Source organism: Musa acuminata, chromosome BXJ3-1 (assembly GCF_036884655.1).
Source record: "Musa acuminata AAA Group cultivar baxijiao chromosome BXJ3-1, Cavendish_Baxijiao_AAA, whole genome shotgun sequence".
Lineage (NCBI taxonomy): Eukaryota > Viridiplantae > Streptophyta > Magnoliopsida > Zingiberales > Musaceae > Musa > Musa acuminata.
In genome coordinates, this window is record NC_088349.1 from 548,010 (window position 1) to 562,272 (window position 14,263).

The window sequence follows — 14,263 nt, forward strand, 5'->3', positions numbered from 1 at the left end:
TTATGCTCCTATTTCTTATAATATAGTAAATATTTATTATTATAATCCGTTGCATTGTCATCTTCACCTTTGCCTCGTTACCCTCATCCTGCTCATTTCGTATATTCTCCTCCTTTATCGAATCTAGATACTATCGATTTTTAATCGAACCGGTAGTCATGTCTCCACCTTTTTTTTTTTGTCAGCCAATGTCTTTTTCTTTGTACTTATAGTCATCATCATTCTCGTATTCCCTTTCCTCGATGTTTGTAAGCCTTTTGTCATTCTCCTCATCTTCCTTAATTTCTTATGACCTCCCTCACCTTTATATCTATGATCATCATCAGAATGATTAAAAAGTATATAACGAAACTTGTTAATAATGATAGGGCTACTCCTATCACGGTAGTGGAAGTATGATACCATCTTGATGGGGAGCAAGTAGTCATGAGTTTTTATAACTTGGTTGGATATTGAAGAGATGGAATGAGAGAAAACAGAGAGAGAATGGGGTGACGGTAGTGAGGTGATAAAGATAATAAAGAGAATCCCATAGGCAAAGGCGGAGAGGATGACAATGAGAATTTCATGATGGTGGCATAAATGACGAACGACAACGATAGACATTTATGATATTATAATACATAAGAGCAAAAAATAAAAACAGTGATATATTTCCAGAAAAACCAAAAAAGAATAACTTTTTCAAGAAAATTAGCCTTATGTCTATACGATTTTTTTTTTTCATTACGTGGTTTTTATAATTTATTTTATTTAAATATTACAATTATGAGGACACATTTATATAGTTCTCTTTGCTTTATACATTGTATAGCACCTTGACCAATATGACATCGCCTCGAATACTTAGAAAACATGATTTTTAAAGTGCCAAAAATTTAAAAAAATAAACTTTATAAATTACATCATAAGAATCCTAAAATCTTGACAGGAGTGGACACGAGGAGAAATGTGTATAATAATAAGAACCAAAGAAAAAAGAATGTCAAAATTATAATTTTTATTAGTGCCAATATCATAAATGTTATTCCACATGGATTCCAAAAAAATTAAATTATTATTATAAAATATTATCATGTTCCAATTTGCATTATAGAACTAATTGATTAGTTTAATAAGTTTGAACCACAAGCGTAAAATACTTAAGTTTAGCAAGTTTGCTTCGATGCAATCTATCGTAAAATACTTAAGTTTGAATTAACAAAAACTAATCCAAATTTTTTTTATATTTTCAATTATAGTTGAATTAATTATAATTTTTGAAAAATTTATTTGTTATTGAAAACTATTGCAATCTTTTTGGCAAACCCAATAATTCTATCTCAACTTCTCTTCATTGGTACTCATTCTTACCACACTAAATGCTAAAGTCTTAAAAATTTATGTGGTATTTAAGAACACTCAAATGCTGCTTTCTAATTGTTCATTCATTCTTAATTCAGCCCAATTGCTTTTGTTTTTGAAGGCTTGTTGTTGCCAGAGTGTGCCACTTGCAAAAGGGAGCTCACAGCCATTTCTCCTGTTTCTTCATCATCTTTGCAGGGTTGTGAGCAATCATAATAGAAGCATGGCCGACTGAATTCATTGCTTTTGCACTGGTTTTAGGTAGTGTCAGATCTGGCTACTGAATTATCACTGCAAAAGCTTGCATTGGTTTCATGGAGCAGCATACTCATTTCTGCACTACTTTTGGGTGTTCTTCAGCCTGTATTATATGATGGCATATGATGAGGGCAGTGGATTCATGTCCTTCGTTTTGTTCTTTTGTTTGATAGAGTGGGACAATGGTGAATGAGAAAGTAGAAACACAATTTATGATCCTCCTTGCATGTGTAGTCACTCATCATAGTTTGTGTGGAAGGAGGGATATGAATATTTATTTTCAAGTTAATTATACATTATCTTTTATAATTAACTATTTATTTTGATCTATATATTTTTTAAAATTATATTAAAACCTAAACTTGTGAAAATAAAATATTTAATATTTTTTTTAATGTCATCGACTCTCTTGATAGAAATATCATAAGGTTTACCACTGATTGACTCTGTCTCATTCTGATTTATCACTAAGCAAGTTGATAGGAAAAATATGATTAAATATTTAATTTCATAAGTATTGGTATCCCAACGCACAGGGACCGAGATACTAAATATAACTAATTACATTATACAACTAACCCTTTGTTATATCATTTGGATGATTTATTGCATCAGTTAAAATTATATATATATATATATATATATATATATATATATATATATATATATATATAACTAAAATTTGTTGGATAAAAATCAAGATTCTAGATGATTAAGAGAGTAATATTTTAATATACAACATTAAATGTTTCAATTTACTATGATAAAAAAATCACTAATAATAATGTGCATTTATTATTCATCTGCTTTGTGAGAAAGAAGACACCAAGAATTGCATAAAAAAAAACCCAAATTTATTCTGCCCTTTTGACCAAGAATTTAAGAATAAAAAAGTGTCTATAGATAAATCAGCTATAATTTTCAGCCATTACTACAAGTTTAATGACTGAGAATTGCTTGGCAGGAGGTGTTGCTATAAAATTCACAGATCCAAATAAATAAAATAAACAAAATTTCCAGTTGCTTCTGATTTTATGAGAAATTAAAATTTTAAAATGTTTTGATTATTTTTAATTTTGATTTTATGTTTCTCAGTTGTCTTTAAAATTTTAACTAAAAATATTGAGTATTAGGTGAAAATTGGGAACTGTTATTGAATAACACAATGAATATTACAAAAATTATTATTATTATTATTTTATAATAACTGTAATTATTATTTTTAAGTAATTTCAATATTATAAATGTTATTATTTTTATGCTATATTAAAATCCAGTAATGATCTGATAATTTCAAACAATGTAAGGATAAATATGCAAATATTTGCGTGTCATATTTCCAAATAAACCCATCCCGTCGCTTGAAAGCCGACTCAGCTTTCCTTTGACCCGACGAGGACCGACTCGCTCGCCCAAATGCGATGGCCCGTTAAGGATCTCGCCGGACCCAACCTTCGCTCCCGCGACCGGGCGGCAGCAGCGCCTCCTTCCTCCTCCCCCTTCTTCTTCTTCTGCTTCCCTTCCTCCCCTTCGATCCCCCGCGATGAACGCCGGAAGCGCGGCGAAGCTCATCGTCGAGGCGCTCCTGCAGCGCTTCCTCCCTCTCGCCCGCCGCCGCATCGAGACCGCGCAGGCCCAGGTCTGCTTCTCCACCCTGTTCTCGAAGTTTCGGTTTTCTTTGTGATTACTACGGAAATAATACTTTCTCTTAGGTCAATTAGTACCCTCCGCATCGGGCAGTGAGTTGACTTCTAGTCGAGGGTAAAGGGCCGTTGGTCCTAATTCAAGCCGATCTTATTACCGTAGTTCTTCTCCTTCTTTCTTGCACATAGGCAGTTGGTTTTCGCTGTCCTCGTTGTGGCAATACTTCCGTTTGAATGTGAACTCTCAAAAATGCATAAAGCAAGCATTCTTTTAACTACTTCTAGGTTTTCTTGTTTCTCTTCACATCTTAGTTAACAGTTCAGATTATACAGAACGATGGTGTGCTACCATTTGAGGACGTTGTAGATGGAAGTCTCAGGTGGTAATGGAAATAATCGTTAAATGATGAAGTGACAAAACTTGATACATTTATTTGCTCCATGTGATTCATTTTTGTCTCCAAAATGATGTGGTAGATGTTGTCAGGATGCAGTTACAATGAAATTTGAATTGCAAATTCCAATATGTCCTATGTGAGTTGAAACATGCTAACACTTCATAATGTATATAACGTTTGCATATTTCGTTAAATAACGGAGAAATTTATATTGATTAATAGGAAAAGATAAAGATTGTTTTGTGAAATTATGGATTTCCATCTTGGGATGGTTTGATGCATAAAAAAAGATTTCTTGATATTACTATTAACTTTTGTTTCTTTTTATGCTTTTGTGTTGGGCTAGTGTTGGGAGGGAGCGAGCAGTTGAATGGTTTCAATTATTAACTTACATCCCCACTTATTTGATCTGAGCTACAATGATTGACCTTGAACTCTTTTTTTGGAATCATGCGTGTGGAATGCTATATGGTTATTTTACATTTCACATATCTAGCTACCTTTTTTTAAAGCAGGATGGACAATATCTCAGGCCGTCTGATCCAGCTTATGAGCAAGTATTGGATTCATTAGCTATGGTTGCACGACATACACCTGTGCCACTCTTGGAGGCCCTTCTTCGTTGGAGAGAAAGGTACATGGAAAGAATTTATTTTTACTTTAACTAGTTTGCTAATTTTGGTTGATTGTTTATGCATGAACCACCTATTATGTTAATTGATTTTGTAGTCATGCCGATCTGTGTTGAAGGTGCCAACACATGGTTAGCTTAGGTTTTGGCTTATGTAGGTTGACACAAAGGTTGGCCAATCGGCATGGCAGGGTAGTGTTCCATGTCATACTTCAAGCTGTAGTTGCTCTAATTAAGCGAAAAGACTTCAAACATTCAAGCATAGATACAGAAATGCTAGTTTGAAGTTAATGAGGTATGATAGGTAGCATCAATTGATTCCATAGACTGCAGTTGGGTGCTCCATAAACTAGCATGTGACCTCAAGAATTTGATGCTCTATGGGCATTGGCATGCGTGGAAGATCCTTGTGAAGGAAAACCAACATATTCAATTCCTGTAATCTATAAAACCTTGTCACCTCATGCTTGCCAGAGTCAGTATCAACGTGTCACCTGAAGAATTCGATGATGTGTGGTATTCGACAACTATATACTGATCATGCAAGTTTTTAGTAGTGACATGATATCTGATCTTTGCATCAGATGGATATTCTGCCCAGTTATATGGTAGGAAGGGCTCATAGTCATACTTATGTTCTGAAACAAATTGAAAGGCATGCCATTGAAGATCCTGATAATATTTGGTCTATAACAAGCATATGCTGGCCATATAAAGCAGCAAGAAGGACTTGATCTGCCGATTTATCCTGCTTGAATGCACCTAGTAATTTTTTTCCAGATCAATGGTAGTTTATCTACATGCAAAGTGGGACCGTACATATTCTTCCTTGAAGTAGCGTAACTTTTCCATCGCCATTTGTGGTTCACATTAATGATGGTCCTCCGAAATGATTCCACGTGCATGCTTCATAAAAGAGTCCGAGTGATGTTTCTAAGTTCATAAATTATTCTAGACAAGCAAGACATGTTAATTTTAAAATTAATTATTTTTGGCTAGTATCTTATACAAATTAACCCAATTGCATGCTTGTGGTTTACACATTAATTTCTGATTTCATCTCCAGTGAATCTCCTAAGGGTGCAAATGATGCTTCTACGTACCAAAGGAAGGTATGTTTCCCCGTATTGCACCATGTGGATTTTGGCGTTCATTTTATCACACTCGATACATTTTTATTTTCTCCCGCAGCTTGCAGTGGAGTGCATATTCTGCTCTGCTTGCATTCGCTTCGTGGAGTGTTGTCCCCAGGAAGGAATCACAGGTTATTGTTTTTACCAATTTATCTCATATAGTCCTGGAGATATCTGTTACATTACATATCTTCTAACTTGAATTAAGTTATTTCAGAAAAACTATGGTCTGGTCTTGAAAATTTTGTGTTTGACTGGCTAATTAATGCAGACAGGTGAGGCTTCTATTGGCTTTTATTTATTTCTTTTTCTTTCATTAGTGCCAACGACTTATACATGGGTTCGAGAAGTTTTTTTTTTTAATGATGGAAACATCGGAAGTATTGTTTATGAATACACATTGAGAAGTGAATATTCAGAAATATTATTTTGATTGAGAAGTTTTTTAGTTTTTATATATTTATACGCTGATTGAAAGTAGCTTTAAAGTATATCGACTTGCACTCTACTGTTCTACTTGAGACACTAGTCTCAACCATGGTTTTAAATCTCCGTACAAGACCCATACGAGTTGCTGGTTGGACTGGTACTAATTGGGTATATCTTGATGGTTTGCCCGTGTATTGGTCGACACTGAGGAAGGAGGGGAGGTGCAAAAGGAGTATAGGAGGAGGAGAGAAGTGGAAGAGGAAGAGGAGACAAAGGAGGAGCATCGGAGATGGTAAGATGTGGGCAACATAGGGCAAAGAGAATCGAGAAAGAGAGAATTTTTGAAAAGACAGTAATCATGTAAATATTTTCTAAATAGTCATTGGTTATGCAAATTCATATTGATGAAGAAAGGTTGACTGGTGATGATATATTATGACGACCATGGTATATGTAAATATAAATTGACATCGTTAAGTGTACATGGAATAAAAAATATATCGAGGATCCTTTCTTCGATTTGCACGATGACACATTACCTATCAGAACCATGGTTTCAAATATTGGTTGGTATGGCATATGTTGAGTGGTATTTACTGGTTTGAACTAGGACTGTATTGTACCACACTACCACTATGGTTTGGTACTGGTTGATATGTATTTTTTTTAGCTGAAACCGGATGGTAGGGCTTGGCATGTTGCCTGGTACCATATCAAACAAGTACATTAGTAAAATTAGTATCCGAATTTCGTATTTGTTGCCACTTATTTATTCCAATCTTATTTGATGCCTTTCTGACGTGTTCAAGTATCTCTTACTGAAAAACTTTTAAATGCCACCAGAATTTGAAGTAATATACATGATTTTAGGTTGCATGCACTATGCTGTTGGTACATGCAATTTGAGATATTTTCTTTGGTTATTTTTGATCTGGCTTGAAGTTCTAGATGCAGATTGTTCTTTCGTACACTGTACCATACCAGAACAATGTATATTAAGTTGATGCTACACTCTTGTGCTTTTGGAATAAGACCCCAGTTGTGGTACTGGACCTTGGCCAGAATTGTTTGTGTCAGCTTGTATGGTCTAGCACAACCCAGAACTTTAAACCTTGTGTGGAAGAATTGAAGGCCTCTGGTAATAAGATGTCCTATGTATTTCACCATGTTTCTTTATTTTTCTCTTTTGTTTACTATGGTAAAGTAAAAGAAGATTTGAGTCTTTTTGAGGGATGAGCTGAAGAGCTGATGGTTGCACAAATTAAGTTCAATTTGCTAAATTATCTTCACTTGTTAATTGTCATATGATGAATCCATTAAGGTATTTTTACTGTGGTTTATTCATGAAGATATATCTGCTGTTGCTGAACCTTTGTTTGGTGGTGTGTGTATATATATATATATAGGGTTGTTAGCCAGGTTGACTACCCTTCATTGGTTGATCTACGAGGGCTTCTCTTAGATCTTGTTGCGCAACTTTTAGGTGCTTTATCTCGGATTAGGTATGTATTCACTTGCTTTATGCTTCATTAAAGTATTTTTTGGCTTCGGAATCAATACTTATATTGAAGCCCAAAATCCTTAAATACTTTTAAGATAAGGATGGTAGTTTACTGGTTATGAATTAAGATGGTCTTTAATCTGTATATATTATCTAGTTTGAATCATCGTTCGTTTTATTTTTACCTGTGCAATTCTTTCAATGATGTCATATTATGTTTTGTTACTTTGAATATGCCATCCTTAAATGCTTTTAAGATAAGGATGACAGTTTACTGGTTATGAATTAAGTTGGTCTTTAATCTGTACATATTTCCTCTTTTGAATCATCGTTCTTTTTATTTTTGGGTATGCATTTCTTTCAATGATGTCATATTACGTTTTGCCACTTCGTAAGAACATTTTTTATTCTTAGCTTGTTAAATTATATATATTTCATAACAGAAAGTCTCTTCCGCCATAGTTATTGAAGAATCATCGTGTTTCATGACAACATCTAATCTATGAATGGATATTTATATATTTTGATATGAATCATATTTTGTTAAGCAACAATGTTAGTGTATGGGTTAGCCCATGGTTTTCATATTAATACTTGAAGTTCCATAAGCAAGTTCGAAATATGAAAATTTGAGTAGTCATCCTTTTCATTTTGGTCTATGAGACAAAAGTGTGCACTTAAATGCTTCATTTATGTAGTTGGAAGGATTGGAGAAAACTATAAGCCTATGGTGATTTCAAAACCAGTTCAGTCTCCTTTTGCTGCTTTACTGGAATCAGTTCTCTTTTTCTTGATCTTCTTTCCCACTATTTTCTTCTCTTCATCTTACGATTTAAGAATTAATCTAGTATTTTATGAGTGTAATTTCAAACAATCATTATTTGAATCCATCATGTAGAACATTGCTTTTTCCTGTGAGGCATAGTATCGAGGTTTTGGTGACTCGTGGGTAGAGGTATAGTAATACTGGCAGTTCTGTGAAAGGTCAACTACCTCCTTCATTAACATCATCTAAAGCACTGAAGTGACATGACTAATTGATTATGGATAGCGTTGTTTTAAAGCTTTTAATTCTCTTTAGAAAGGTTCTTAAATAGTTGAATGCATTTTTTATTTGATGTAGCTATTCATTTTCTAAACCAATAAATGTTTTTGTTACTTTGAAGTTTGAACTGCAAATTGTTATTATTTAATTCCAGTGAGAAAATGCCTTTTGGTATGCACATTATGGTCTTCTTTGGACATGTTAAGTTTAGCTTGCATGACTTAACATCATTTCATCAGCCTTTGGTGCTTTGCCCAACTTATGGCTTGTGCATTAAGTTGTTAACCCTTTCCTATTTATACTTCTTCATCCTTTTTGATATTCTCATTATAAATCAAATATTTTCAGGGTACACTGTTTCTTGTCTGGCAACATTCTTGTTTCATTTATAGCTATATACTTGATAATTAATATTATATCTGTATATCTAAATCAATCACTGAATTACATTTTAAGTATGTTCTTTCTTGGTCATTTTCTCTCTTGTTAAACATTTCTTTCCTGTAGGAAACCTATCCAAGATGGTCGAAGTTACTTTTTCTACCATTGTTGCTGCTGCAGTCCCATCCCTCTTCTCGCTTCTCTCTTTTCCCTTCTCCCTCTTCTTCACTCTCTTCACTACCTTTCATCATTGATGCTGCTGACACCCACCACCCCTTGTTCTTGTTGTAATGACTATCTTTGCATTTTAAACATGTTCATTCTTGGTCATTTTCTCTATTGTTAAGCATTTCTTTCCTGTAGGAAACCTATCCAAGATGGTGAAAGTTACTTTTTCTGCCATTGTTGCTGCTGCAGTCCCCTCCCTCTTCTCGGTTCTCTCTTTTCCCTTCTCTCTCTTTTTCTCTCTCTTTGGTACCTTTCATCATTGGTACTGCCGTTACCCACCACCCCTTTTTCTTGTTGTAATGACTATATTTATATTTAAATTTTTTATAAATTTTTAGAGGTAAGCATGTTACTTTACTCAGGTGAGCACCTAGCACTTTAGGCAATAAGGGATATCAATGCCTTAAAGCGCTTCATGCTTTTGAATTTTGAAAATTTTGTATGATATCATTGAATAAAATAATGAAAAGCATGAGTAATATGTCGAGTTGTACCGATGTTTGTGTTCCAATATCAATGCTTGGTTGGATTGGTAAATACCAACTGGTGTGTATTGATCCAATCAAGGTGTTTTAACTTTTAAACCATGTTCTCAGTGACTAATGTTATACCAATCGGCCCAAAGTATTTTAAATTTAAACTATGATCACTATGAGGTTTTCCCCTGTAGAACTTGTTAATCTCATTTTATTTGACAATCCTTTTCTTTTTCATTCCTTTTGTATATAATTGTTTATGAAATCATGCTCTTACTTTTCCCTAGTTTAGCATCTCCATTTTTTGTATATAGCATACCATTATGTTTTGCTGCTCACTATGTATGGTTTATCACTTCAAATACCATATCAACTTACTTGTACTTGAAGCATAATATGTACAACTTTTGACATGGATTCCATCCTTCTATGACATCATTGCAAAATTTGTATATGACAATATCAGTTAATAAACTCACATGTGCTGTTTTATATTACTTTAGCTAGAGCTATGTCATTCTCAAATAATAAGATTTAAAAAATGCTACTTGTTGATGATCACAATTTACTTTTCTCCATTTTTGCAAGTATAAAGCTCCATGAGTACAACAACAACAACATATGGATATTTTGCAGCTATTGAGATTTGTAAAAAGTTATATGTTTAGTTAAGTTCAGACTTCAGAGTACTATTATTTGTATAAAAAGCTCCAAGAGCACTATTATTTGCAAGTATAAGTGAACCACATGAATTTACACTCGGTGATCAATTTGATCATTTGGGTAAAGTTTGAACCTAAATAGTCATTGTCTTTTAGCTTAAAAAATCATCGTTGTAGGAAGACATTACATCTCATTGGGAGATTAATTTGTTTCTTAGAAGTTGTTGATGTATAGTATATCTATTCATGCAGGTTCAGTTCAGTGACGGAACGATTTTTTACGGAGCTTAATACTCGGCGTATCGATACTAGTGTTGCCAGAAGTGAGACACTTAGTATTATCAATGGGATGCGCTACCTTAAATTGGGAGTATGTGTTACGTATCATGTACATGAAATCATAGTTTTGTTTGATGAAGCCTTTTTTTTTTTTTCAAGCTATGTCTTCAGATGGATCATTAATATTGCTTGCTCTGTTTAAGTCAAGCTATTATCCTATTAATCCCAGACACTACTAAATCATCAAATTACTGGTTTTCTTCTGAGAATGATGTTCTAACTTAACTATTTTTATGCGATAAGCATAATCATGGACATGGAGTACAAAAATGACACATTGCCTATATGTCGACATGGCAAATATTGAAAATCACAAAATGAGATTCTATGGACAAGGTAATTAACTAATACTTAAAGAAACTTCTGTAACTTTTCTACGAGGACATAAGTTATATGTCCACTATCTACAATCACCATAATATGTGACTTATGAGAGTCATTGCAATGATATTTACAGCAAATCTTAAGAATGTTATATTAAGGCCGCTCACTCAAAGTTGATGGCTCAATGCTGCTTGCAAATGCTATGGAACTATAAACAAACTTATGGATTATATTCTTCTCCATTATCTTTGTGCAAAACAAGTCTTGAACGATAAACATTTTGCAAATTGACTTGCTATCATGTGACCTAATTAGAGAAAGCACCTTGACAAGTAACAGAGGTAGTGCTAGGCAAGGTTTTTAATTTTGGGTGCTAGATCTGTTTTGGTCCATGGCTAAATTGGTACAGGTCTGGTTTGTTCCAGTGTGTATTGAGACATGGTATGTCAGAACATACTGCGGTACCATTATGCTGGAAGAGGGGGGAGGAAGAAGGAAGAAGAAAGGAAGGAAAAAGAAAAAGAGGAAAGAAGATGGAGGAGATGCACAGTAGATGAGGCCGATTGTGTGCAGCCGTGGTGATCAAACGTTGGACAGAGGAGAGGAATACTCATGAGTGAGCCGTAGGTGACAGGGCTTTTAAAAGGAAAAAAACACAAAATAGTCATCTTAATAAAGAAAAGGGACCAGGCCATCTGAAATAAGATGATCCTTTTCCAATAAGCAATTGCTTTTTCTTGTGATCTGCACTTCAAGATTAGTAGTGAAAATGAATTTCAGTCTTTTATAAACAATGTGGTGACACTGGGCTTTTTCCCTTCCTATGTTCCTCAAAAGGAAACTGTGCTGACATGAGATCTGTTATCATATTGTTACTTCTCATGCTAATCGCATTTGTTTGTGGTAACATCTTATTTTTATTCATTTCAGGATAGTAATATGACAGTACAGATTAAAAGAATGTAGCAATTTCAATGTTTGTTCAAATGCCAGAAATGCAAGCTTACTTAAGTTTGGCCACAAAGGTATCAGCAAACACAATCCTGTGCTATCAGATCATGTTAAGACAACAGACAGCTAAAGATTTTTCAGTATACAATACTATTTATTATTATATTAATTATTAGCATACCCAATATAAGGTTTGCCAGTCTGCTGATTTCTCAAGTTCTATGAACAGCATCAGGGTAGGCAAAGGACGAAAGAGGGGGAAAAGAGAGAGAATGATGGAAGGGTGCAGACTCAGTTGTGGTGGAACCAACTGTTGTAGGTGGCGTTAGTGTTCAAGGAGATGAGGCCTCAGATAAGGAAGAGGCTAGGGATGTGGCCTTAGATAAGAAATTAGATGTGGCCATAGATAAGAAATTAGATGTGGCTTTGGTGTCGAGTAAGAGGACATTCCAGAGGTATGTAGGCTGTGTCAGGCATTGGATGAGTTATAGAGAGGCATCAAGCAGTCGATAAAGAGATAAGATGAAGCAGAAGAAAGAAGAGGGAATGCGAGAGGGTGAACAATGTTTGGCTCTGGAAGTGGTGTTGACAGACCTGGAGGATGGCAGACAGCCATGGTGCAGGTAGCTTGGTGCATCTAGCACAATAGGCATCACAATGTCCATTCGAGAAAAATCAACAGTTGAACATGGAGGATTATGGCTTTCGTTATGAGCTTTGGACTGACCCGAGCTGAATATAGATGATGTCAAAAATTCGTTTGAGATGACATGAGCCAGCCTGTGCAGGGCTTGAAAGTTGAAGTAACTTGGTCAGAATCTCAGATCTATCTTGGTTATAGTCTGGCTCAATGGGTCCAATCTAGATCAGGCCACTAGGAGCTCTAGTTATTTTGGGCTTTAGTTGGTTATGTTGTTATAAATGGCACTTTTTTGCAAGGTTTGTCGTACCGAGGCATGTTGCTCCGTATGAGCGATATGTACCGGTCCGACAGGAAACCGGTATATGAGCAGTACATCAGTATGCTTCGTTGTACCATGTGTCAGTATACTTGGTACGGCTTGGTACGTACTGTACCGATAGCTAGTTGGTAGTTGGTACACCAGTATGGATCGATAAGGTGAACCATGCTTTTTTGTGCAAGCGACATTGTTTAGAGGATTGCTATTGAAGAGGCTGCTTTAAGTTGTCAAAATTACCGGCTTAGTTAATGTGCACTTGGGATATGTCAATATTGAAAAAATAATTATTAATATGAATTATACAATGTGTGATAATGCTCATGCTAAGCAAAGCTCAAGTTTATGTGATGTGTAGACTTTATTAGAAGTAAATTTGGTTGTCGGGGAAAAGGGATTTTAATCTAGTTCAAAAAAGAAAAAGGAAATCAATTGATAGAAGGTATATAACAAAAGACTGAAGGAAAGCTAAAATTAAATAAAAGTATTATATTGGTGCCTAGTTGTAGGAAACTTCTATCTGATACTAAATAACTCCAGAATAAGACTATTGTGAGAGGAACTGAAAAATTTTTAGAAATTATTTTCCTTTTACTTAAATTATCTTCAAAAAATTTCTGTCTTAATGCTTAAAGAAATTCTTCTTTTTCTTTTGTCTATTGATGGTATGACTTGGTCCTTGACTTTTGCCAGGTAAAGACAGAGGGTGGTTTGAATGCATCAGCATCCTTTGTGGCAAAAGCTAATCCTCTCAATTGTACTCCTCACAAGAGAAAGAGTGAATTATATCATGCCTTATGTAATATGCTTTCAAGCATATTAGCACCGCTTGCAGAGGGCGGAAAAAGCCATTGGCCTCCGTTGGGAGTGGATTCTGCACTGGCATTATGGTATGAAGCAGTAGCTCGAATTAGAGGGAAACTGATGCATTGGATGGAGAAACAGAACAAGCACATAGCAGTAAGTAGCTCCTTGAAGATACATACTAGATCTGAATTTCTTCTCTTCACTATGCCAGAATTTTATATCTGCTAGTTGACTGTTCTACTGAAGGTTAATGTTTCAAATTTAAGGTTTCTGGAATAGTAATCTAATTTCCAAGCTCATTACTGTTCTATAGCAATATGAAAATTAGATTGAGAATTATAGTCTCTTGTTAGACATTGGATGTGTATACAACTTGCTTCTCAGTAGTGTCCTAAATCTCCAGTCTGCTGGTAATATTGGTATGATTGTTTTGCGTTGAGTTGATACTGACTGATGTTAATTAGATATGCTGTTGTTAGAAACCTTTCAAATTTTATAGGCCCCTTTCTGGCTTCTTTTGAAGCCTTTGACCTCCATTTGGGTTTTGCTGTTGGATCCTGGGGAGGCTTTGGAGGAATTGAATATTTTAAGATCTTCTAAATGGGTCAACCGCATGGTACATTGTTATCGATTTTCTCAAATTTCATTTCAATTAACGCCACACATAAAGCACACTATATATAAGTTCTGAACATTGTAACACGGGGCACATCTTTGTATTGTCTGTGTTGGTTTCTGCTGGTGCTTGATGCTT

The 14,263-nt window shown here is 34.8% G+C and overlaps 1 protein-coding gene across 2 annotated transcripts in view; it reads left to right on the top strand.

The window, feature by feature from the left end:
• The first annotated feature begins 2,982 nt into the window (after positions 1–2,982).
• LOC135629734 (uncharacterized) overlaps positions 2,983–14,263 on the top strand; it is a 30,716-nt gene continuing 19,435 nt past the window's right edge. The window contains exons 1-8 of one of the 2 annotated variants that reach the window (XM_065137609.1): positions 2,983–3,241; positions 4,156–4,277; positions 5,341–5,386; positions 5,466–5,538; positions 5,625–5,682; positions 7,243–7,338; positions 10,382–10,499; positions 13,396–13,662. In XM_065137609.1, coding sequence (XP_064993681.1) covers positions 3,146–3,241; positions 4,156–4,277; positions 5,341–5,386; positions 5,466–5,538; positions 5,625–5,682; positions 7,243–7,338; positions 10,382–10,499; positions 13,396–13,662 — 876 coding nt within the window. In that variant the 5' untranslated portion in view covers positions 2,983–3,145. The remainder of the gene's footprint in view (positions 3,242–4,155; positions 4,278–5,340; positions 5,387–5,465; positions 5,539–5,624; positions 5,683–7,242; positions 7,339–10,381; positions 10,500–13,395; positions 13,663–14,263) is intronic. The other variant, XM_065137608.1, reaches the window with a different exon arrangement.